This window comes from Corylus avellana, chromosome ca3 (assembly GCF_901000735.1).
Source record: "Corylus avellana chromosome ca3, CavTom2PMs-1.0".
Lineage (NCBI taxonomy): Eukaryota > Viridiplantae > Streptophyta > Magnoliopsida > Fagales > Betulaceae > Corylus > Corylus avellana.
The window spans coordinates 35,137,010-35,146,643 of record NC_081543.1 but is presented as its reverse complement, the minus strand read 5'-3'; the positions used below and the strand labels follow the sequence as shown (position 1 = coordinate 35,146,643).

The window sequence follows — 9,634 nt, the reverse complement described above, 5'->3', positions numbered from 1 at the left end:
ATATATATATAAAAGGGGATGTATTCGGATAGAATAGAAAGAAAAGATAAATCATAAATACCTAAAACCAATATGTAGCTTAAAACCAAGCTCCATCTGCAATCTCTTAAACATGTTTGTCAAATCAGAGTCGCAATCTAAGACCTCCACCTCTCGCAAGGCAGTTGATTTCCGTAAGTTAGAAGAGTGGATGGTAATTATATGGCATTTCTTGAAAACCAAATGCCTTAGGCTTGCCATTGCACCTTCATCCTGTATCCAGTTTCTCAAGTCCTCGCCATACAATTTTAGGAATAGGAGTTGAGGAAACGAATGTGCATGGAAGTGAAGATCTCTAGAAGGAAGGCAACCACATAGTTTTAGTATTAAAAGTTTAGGAAGTTTTCCCAACACTTCCATGCTATTGTTATCCAACGACACCCACTTTAAGCTTATCTTGGTGATTGTCTCTGGAATTGAATTAGGAAGCCTAACCTTGTATTGAATACCTGAAATGCTCAATGTTTGGAGATGACTTAAGTGGTGGACGCTTGGGAAAGTAGCTTTAAAATCAATTCTTTCTAACCACTCATCTTCCAAACCATATACTAGCCCTAATTTCCTTAAATTAGGAAGCTTGCCCTCGACAATGAAATGCACAATTTGTGAGTTCATTTTAATATTGGAAAGGACTTGGAGGCTTGACCAAGCTGTGACCAAGGTGAAATTATCAGGTAAAACCAAATGCCCCTTCAAGTTCCTGGGGAAATGATCAGGTAAAACCAAATGCCCCTGCAAGTTCCTTAAACGCGTCAGCTTTATTATCGAGTCCGGCAAATATACTCCACCCATTTCACCTGTGCATATGGCAAGTGTTTCTAGGTTCTTCAGGTTGCCAATAGAATCTGGAATAGACACACATAATATATTCAAGTACCTCAAATGGATCAATGTTCCAATCTCTTCTGGAACGCAATGGGTACATAGGTCCAAATGAAGCACACGAAGCATTTTCAAGTTATTGTGGACCCACTTCCAATGGATTTCCTCAAACTTCCACCTCAATTCAAATCCAAAGGACAAAAAAGAATGAACATATGAAGTGCCAGAATTGTTTGAAGAAATGAATTGATGAAGAATTCTACTCTGGATGGAATGTCTGCGAGAGGTGTTCCAGGATGAGTTATCATCTCTATGTACATAAAGAAACTTTTCTTCCGCGCTCTTGATTATGCATAGGTCTCGCAAAAGATCATGAATACGACATGTCTTCACTCCTTCATCTGACCTCCTAGTAGCCACTTGGATCAAATTTCGATCAATAAGCTCCTCTAAGTAGTCATCAGCAACATCTTCAATGTTTCGTCTGCCAGTGTGTTGTATGAATCCCTCAGCTATCCATAGTTTGATCAGTTCATTTACAGTGATTTCAAAATCTTCTGGGAATGCACCAATATACAAGAAGCATGGTTTCAAGCGCCGTGGTAGGTAGGTGTAGCTTAAGGCTAGAATGTCTCTGCATTCAGTAAGATACCAATTTACATCGGCAATCACTTTTGACCATGTTCGATGTGTCTTCTCTTTGTTTGCTAAAAGACCCCCCAATACCACAATTGAAAGTGGCAACCCACGGCAACCTTCTGCAATTTGATTTCCCAGATTTTCTAGCTCAGGAGGACATTCTCCTCCTCGAAATACTTTTTTACAAAAGAGTTCCCAGCTTTCATCTTTGTTAAGAAATTGGAGAAAGTAAGGAGGAGTAAGACTTGCGTGTAAGGCCACTTCTGTTATGCGGCTAGTGATTAATATTCGGCTTCCATTGGAGTTATCAGGAAAAGCATCTTTTACCTCATTCCAGACTTGGGGTTTCCAGATGTCGTCCATGACTACTAGGTACCTCTTCCCTTGCAAGCATTTGAGCAACTGTTCTACTAGGAACTCTTTTGCCTCTTCGTCACTCATCCCTTTGACTTTTGATGTCAACTCATCTAGATCTGATATTGGCATCTGAAATTTTAAAATTTCAATCAATAACTCTTTGATTTTGAAATCTTCAGATACATACACCCATACAAGGCAATGAAAGTGGCTCTTGACGCGATCATTATTGTAGATTTTTTTGGCAAGAGTAGTTTTTCCCAACCCACCCATGCCAATGATTGAAATGACATCAAGCTTTGAATTCTGGGTTTCATCAGTAAGCTGATTCACCAATGTATCAGAGCCATGAACAAAGCCAACCACGTCATCTTCCTCGACGCATGTCCTACGTTTGTGCAGTGCCTTCTCTGCTTCTGCGTCTACCCTTGCTTCAGTTCTTTCAATGCCGTACTTTTCTATATCATCGTAGATTTTGTTGATCTCTTTGTTGAGGCATTCTATCTTCTTTGCAACATTGTGAAGCATTATTGCGTGCGCAATGCTATTGATTATCTTTCCCGCGAAATTCCTCTTCCTTTGTTCTTCGATTTTGAGGATGAATGTGTCGATAATATCCTCAGCCTCGTAAGCAACTTCCGTGATATGCCTAATTAATGCCTTAACATTTTCATGCTCGTTGCCTTTCCCTTTGGAGTTCTCGAGGAAGATATTTATCCTCTCGAGCTCCCTTTGAAATGACTTGACTTCATTTTCCACTCCAGATGGGAAAGTTGCTCCTTCTATTAGTAGCGGTAATTGCTGTAAGAGAACATTAACGACAACGTCGGCCATTGTTGCTGGTCTTCCCTCCTATTTATATTTGCTGCGTCTTTTTTTTTAGCTTTTCTCTTTATAGGGGTTGTACTGGTTAGGAAATGATACCCATAGGTTCAAAATTGAAAAACATTGCTTCACATTTCGAACGTGGAGACTGGAGAGCAACTGCTAAGAATCTGAGAGAGAGGGAGAGAGAAGGGGAAAGCAATTTTCAACGCCAGAATAAAAAAATGCAATTTTAAACTTTTTATTTGAAAACACGAAAAATCTGCGTTTTCATTGTAGGTATGTAGATACTTTTTTAAAATGCACAATTTTAAAGGTTAAACTACAATTTTAAAAGTTAAACTACGATTTTAACATACGTTAACTACATTTTAAAATTGCACACTTTAAAATCATTTTTTTTTTAAAAAAAAAATCGCACCTTTTAAAATTACAAATCCAAAGAGACCTTAAAATATAAGAAATATAAAGAACAGTGGCGCTGTTTCCACTTTGCTTCCCCAAAATAAGAAGGATTTATCATTTATGTTAAGTTCTAGAAATACCTCCATTCAATAAAAGCAGCTCTGATAACTTCTTCACGGTATGCAAAGTCAACAGCAAGTCAACATGTATTGAGAAAGCCTTAGATCATTCGCCCTAGCCTAGGCAATAATTACTTTATCAAAATCGAATCATTAACAAACAATGTCAAATACCTATTATTACTCTATCAAATAATAGGTATACAAATCCCATAAAACAGAGAACACTAAAAAAGATAGCATACAAATCGGCCAAAAGCACCAAATAAAAAAAAAAACAAAATGAAAGAAAACCCGCAAAAATTTGTGATCCATACCTTGGGTGAGAAGCCCCGGCCATTAGTGGTGGTGGTGGTGAGAATGGCCGTGCGGAGGCAATTAGGAGCTACAATGTGATGTATGGAGATTGGAGGTAAATTTTTGGTAATAGGAGGTCTTAGAGGTTGGTGGCATGGTGCTTTTAATTTGGGTAAAGAGCTCTGCTTGGGGATCTACTTCAATGAAAATGCTCTTAAAAGCATCTTTGAATAAGCAGGAGCGTTCACATGGTTGTCTCTTTTTAAACTCTATTATGTTAACACTTTTATTTTTTTATATAATAACCACATGGGAATATACTCATATGCCAGTTAGTTGTGCCTTTTATTGTTGACCCCAAACCCTTTTTCTTTATTTTATTTTGTTGTAATCGTCCACCCCCCTTCCCATGTGGTTATTATATAAAAATAAATAAAAAATTATATATATATATATATATATATATGTATATATATATATATATATGATGTGATGCTTCGGTATGTAATTAATAAACTGCCATTCAAATTTTAATGTTACTCAAAATTACTAATTGTGTTAATATCCCCTTCAACAAGAGATAAAAATAACTTAAATTTTTTTTCAATAAGATAAAAATATCTTGGGCCTTTTTTTCATGAGAAGACATTAACACAATTAATAGTTTAAAGTAACATCGACAATGAGGTGGTAATTTAAGAGAGCGTACTTTGGAAAGACATTGGTAATTAATAGTTTATGAAGTGTACTTTTTCCTATCATATGATCACTATATGAGGAAAAATCAGTATGGGAAAAGTCCACATAGTCTCTCAAACTATCACTTAATAATTGACAATGTATTCCAAAATTTTTAATTAAGACAATGTACCTTCCAAACTACTAAACAATTTGAGACCAATTATGGTTTTAGTGGGCTACTAGTGAATGATCCCTTCTCGGTTCACCTTTTACTAGAAACATTGTCTTTTGAATTTTATATAAAAAGGGTCTAAAAATACTCATTCAAACTTGGAGAACGGCTTGCTTTGCAGTAGTTATGGCAAGAAAGCGACGTTATATGGATGCATGTATGGTGCAGAAGATGATACTATTGGATGCTGATCATATTGTAACATTAAATACATATGTTGAAGTTTAAGTTGGATTTAAGTTTCCCTTTTTTTTGGCAAGTCGGCATTGAGGCAGATTTAGGTCTAAAGTTGATGTTTATATGATTAATTGGAGTGTAAAGCATAATCCAATCATTAACTTAGGCTACGTTTGGTACATTGGAAAATGGTGATTCCTTGGGAATAGGATGACTATTACTAGAAATACAAGAAGTTAGAATGAAATATCCATTAATCCTATTATTTCATATGGTGACAACATAGGAAGGAACTAATTTTCACGCTAGAATTGAATCGAATTTCCAATACTCTAGCTCTAAAAATTATTTCCCCAAAAACCTTTTCTTTTACACCAAAAAAACTTCATAGAAGGTACTCATTTTATATTTTGCAGCTAAAAAATCTTCTAATTTATGCAAAAATGAAGGAAGAAGTGAATTGATGCCATATTCAGGAGTGGTACCCAAAATTTAAATCTGTCTCCATTAGAACCCAAATTCGTGAACTTCCTGAATCGTTTATTCAATATCTTCTTGACAATTCTGGTCCCTTCCTTTTACATGTTTCTATCTATAATGATGACGCCCTACCCAATAGAATCCATAACCCTGAAGAGGAGGAAGACTATCAGGTATCAGAAGGATCTGGAGATGAGTTAGAACAACCCTCGCCACCCCCATCTTTCCCTACACTTGAATTGAAAATTAAGGAATCAATTGAATCCATTGGTGGTGCAGTTTTCCCTAAGTTGAATTGGAGTGCACCGAAAGACTCTGCTTGGATTAGCACAACTGGGAGCCTCCGATGCGCTACATTTAGCGAGATTGCACTCTTGCTACGGTCATCTGAATCGTTGATCCATGATTTATGTCATGCATATGATTCGTGCAGTGACAAGTCCTCATCAAAACCACAGAATTTCTTCCTTGCGCTCCGCAAGTGGTACCCATCTCTTAGGCTAGAGATGAAATTTCGTTGTTTTGTACAGGGTCAAAACCTAGTTGGAATTTCCCAACGTGAGGTGACTACTTTTTATCCTATTCTTCTTGAGAAGAAAATTGATCTTGAGCGGTTGATTCCGCAATTTTTCGAGGATGATGTGAGGCTGAAATTTGAATCAGAAAATTACACATTTGATGTCTATGTTACAAAGGATGAGCGGATTAAGGTTTTGGATTTCAACCCTTGGGGTGCATTTACATTGCCGCTGTTGTTTGATTGGGAGGAGTTAGAGCAGAACACTAGGGAAGAATGCAATAACGTAGACTTCAGAATTGTGGAGAGCCAGTGTGCTGTTAGGCCTGGTTTGAAGACAGCAGTGCCGTATGATTACTTGGACACTAGCACTGGAAGTGGCTGGGATCAATTTCTGAGGAATGCTGATGAGGAGTTGCAGCGGCAGACCAGGTCTTTCGAAGCAGGTGCTTGAGGCTTTGATTGTCTTGATTCATGAGACTATTGTTGTAGTTTCACAGGTGATTTCATAACTACTCACTTTCATGGGCAGACTATACTTGTAATCAGGATTCTTTGTTGTAGTTTCACAGGATGCTGCATCTGCAATCATAATAACATAATGATGAATCTGATTTTGGTGCAACTTCCATTCTTGTTTTTTCTTGTAGAAAATGATCCACTAAATAGCATTTTATGTGGCACATTCCCAATGTAGTATTGGTAAGTTTTTAGACATTGACATGTAACACTTGGCTAGAGCACGAATACTTTCATAGGACATATGTGAGACACGTGGTTTTAAATCAAGGGTTAGTATCAAACGGCTTAGTTATTTTTGTCTTTTATTATCTTATTATGCCTATATCAACATGGTTCCAGTTCTGGTCCATTTAGGAAATTTTTATTTAGTATTTTGATAATTTGATTTGTTTATGGTTTCCTTTTAAGGGTTTTGTAGTTATTTTCACACTAATGAGTAATGCTAAAAGTCCTTATAGTGTCCCTTCTAAAAATGATGCAGCTTTTAAGATGATTTGAAATGTACATTCCAATTAAAAATCAAGATGCTTACAACTATTAGAGAAGCTAATTTTAATCCAAAAAAGAAAGAGAAATCTCCTTGGGAACAAAAGTCGAATTACATGAACAAATTACTACAAAATGTTAGTCTAAAAGCAAAAGTAGTTTATTTTGGATGAATACAAACCATTTAATCCAAGATAACAAAATGCAACGCCAACTGACAAGGGGACAATGACCATCTACCCCCTCAAAATTGTGTGTAGCTAGTTACTCCATGTCTGAATCTCATAATTAACACAATTTTTGTGTCAATCAAATTTCCCTGTCAACACATAATTAACAATTGGTAAGTTTATCATGAGAACTTTGACTATATATATATATATATATAAAAGGGGATGTATTCAGATAGAATAGAAAGAAAAGATAAATTATAAATACCTAAAAACCAATATGTAGCTTAAAACCAAGCTTCTTCTGCAATCTCTTAAACGTGTTTGTCAAATCAGAGACGCAATCTAAGAGCTCCACCTCTCGCAAGGCAGTTGATTTCCATAAGTCAGAAGAGTGGATGGTAATTCTATAGCATCTCTTGAAAACCAAATGCCTTAGGCTTGCCATTGCACCTTCATCCTGTATCCAGTTTCCAAAGTTCTCTTTCACCAATTTTAGGAATTGGAGTTGAGGAAACGAACGTGCATGGAAGTGAAGACCTCCATTAGGAAGGCAACTATGTACTTTTAGTATTAAAAGTTTGGGAAGTTTTCCCAACACTTCCATGCTACTGTTATCTAACAACACCAACTTTAAGCTTATCTTGGTGATTGTCTCTGGAATTGAATCAGGAAGCTTTACCCTGTTCCCAATACCTGAAATGCTCAATGTTTGGAGATGACTTAAGTGGTGGACGCTTGGGAAAGTAGCTTTAAAATCAATTCTTTCTATGCACTCGCCTTTCCATTTACATACTAGCCCTAATTTCCTTAAATTAGGAAGCTTGCCCTCGACAATAAAATGCACAATTTGTGAGTTCATTGTAATATTGGAAAGGACTTGGAGGCTCGACCAAGCTGTGACCAAGGGGAAATTATCACGTAAACCCAACTGCCCCTGCAAGTTCCTTAAACGCGTCAGCTTTATTATCGAGTACGGCAAGAGTACCCCATCCTGTCCATGTTGTGTGTTTATGGCAAGTGTTTCTAAATTCTTCAGGTTGCCAATAGAATCTGGAATAGACTCACATAATATCTTCAAGTACCTCAAATGGATCAATGTTCCAATCTCTTCTGGAACGCAATAGGTAAATAGCTCCAAATGAAGCACACGAAGCATTTTCAACTTGTTGTGGACCCACTTCCAGTGGATTTCCTCAAACTTCAACCTAAAGTCACTTCCAAAGGAAAAAAAAGAACGAGCATATGAAGTGCCAGAATTGTTTGAACAAATGAATTGATGAAGAATTCTATCTGGATGGAAAGTCTGCGAGAGGTGTCCCAAGATGAGTTATCATCTCTTTGTACATAAAGAAGTTTTTCTTCCGCGCTCTTGGTTATGCATAGGTCTCGCAGAAGATCATGAATACGACATGTCTTCGCTCCTTCATCTGACCTCCTAGTAGCCACTTGGATCAAATTTCGATCAATAAGCTCCTCTAAGTAGTCATCAGCAACATCTTCAACGTTTCGTCTACCAGTGTGCTGTATAAATCCCTCAGCTATCCATAGTTTGATCAGTTCCTTTACAGGGATTTCAAAATCTTCTGGGAATGCACCAATATACAAGAAGCATGGTTTCAAGCGCCGTGGTAGGTACGTGTAGCTTAAGGCCAGAATGTCTCTACATTCAGTAAGATACCAATTTACATCAGCAATCACTTTCCACCATGCTCGATGTGTCTTCTCTTTGTTTGCTAAAAGACCCCCCAATACCACAATTGAAAGTGGCAACCCACGGCAACCTTCTACAATTTGATTCCCCAGAGTATCGAGCTCAGGAGGACATTCTCCTCCTCGAAATACTTTTTTACAAAAGAGTTCCCAGCTTTCATATTTGTTAAGAAATTGGAGAAAGTAAGGAGTAAGACTTGCATGTAAGGCCACTTCTGTTATGCGGCTAGTGATTAATATTCGGCTTCCATTGGAGTTATCAGGAAAAGCATCTTTTACCTCATTCCAGACTTGGGGTTTCCAGATGTCGTCCATGACTGCTAGGTACCTCTTCCCTTGGAAGCATTTGAGCAATTGGTCTACTAGGAACTCTTTTGCCTCTTCGTCACTCATCCCTTTGAGTTTCAATGTCAACTTATCTGATATTGGCATCCGAGATTTTAAAATTTCAATCAATAACTCTCTGATTTTGAAATCTTCAGATACATACACCCATACATGGCAATGAAAGTGGCTCTTGATGCGATCATTATTGTAGATTTTTTTGGCAAGAGTAGTTTTTCCCAACCCACCCATGCCAATGATTGAAATGACATCACGCTTTGAATTTTGGGTTCCATAAGTAAGCTGATTCACGAATGTGTCAGAGTCATGAAGAAAGCCAACCAAGTCATCTTCCTCAACGCATCTCCTACGTTTGTGTCGTGCCTTCTCCACTTCTGTGTCTACCCTTGCTTCAGCTCTTTCAATGCCGTACTTTTCTATATTATCGTAGATTTTGTTGATCTCTTTGTTGAGGCATTCTATCTTCTTTGCAACATCGTGAAGCATTTTTGCGTGCGGAACGCTATAGATTATCTTTCCTGCAATATTCCTCTTCCTATGTTCTTCGACCTTGAGGATGAATTCATCGATAACATCCTCAGCCTCGTAAGCAACTTCCGTGATTTGCTTGACTAACACCTTAACATTTTCATGCTTCTTGTGTTTTCCATCCGAGTTCTCAAGGAAGGTATTTATCCTCTCGAGCTCCCTTTGAAATGACTTGACTTCATCTGCCACTCCAGAAGAGGAAGTTGCTCCTTGTATGAGTAGGGGTAATTGCTGTAGGAGAACATTAACGACAACGTCCGCCATTGTTGCTTGTCTTCCC

General features: G+C 37.5%; 1 protein-coding gene and 2 pseudogenes across 1 annotated transcript; 1 reads left to right on the top strand and 2 right to left on the bottom strand.

Moving 5' to 3' along the window:
• Positions 1-51: 51 nt before the first annotated feature.
• On the bottom strand, positions 52-2,691 carry LOC132174495 (putative disease resistance RPP13-like protein 3). The gene has a single exon (XM_059586144.1). The coding sequence runs from the start codon at positions 2,689-2,691 to the stop codon at positions 52-54; it is 2,640 nt and encodes an 879-aa protein (XP_059442127.1).
• A 2,345-nt stretch (positions 2,692-5,036) lies between these two features.
• On the top strand, positions 5,037-6,044 carry LOC132175140 (uncharacterized; annotated as a pseudogene).
• A 40-nt stretch (positions 6,045-6,084) lies between these two features.
• Positions 6,085-9,628, bottom strand: LOC132175141 (putative disease resistance RPP13-like protein 3; annotated as a pseudogene).
• Positions 9,629-9,634: the final 6 nt, after the last annotated feature.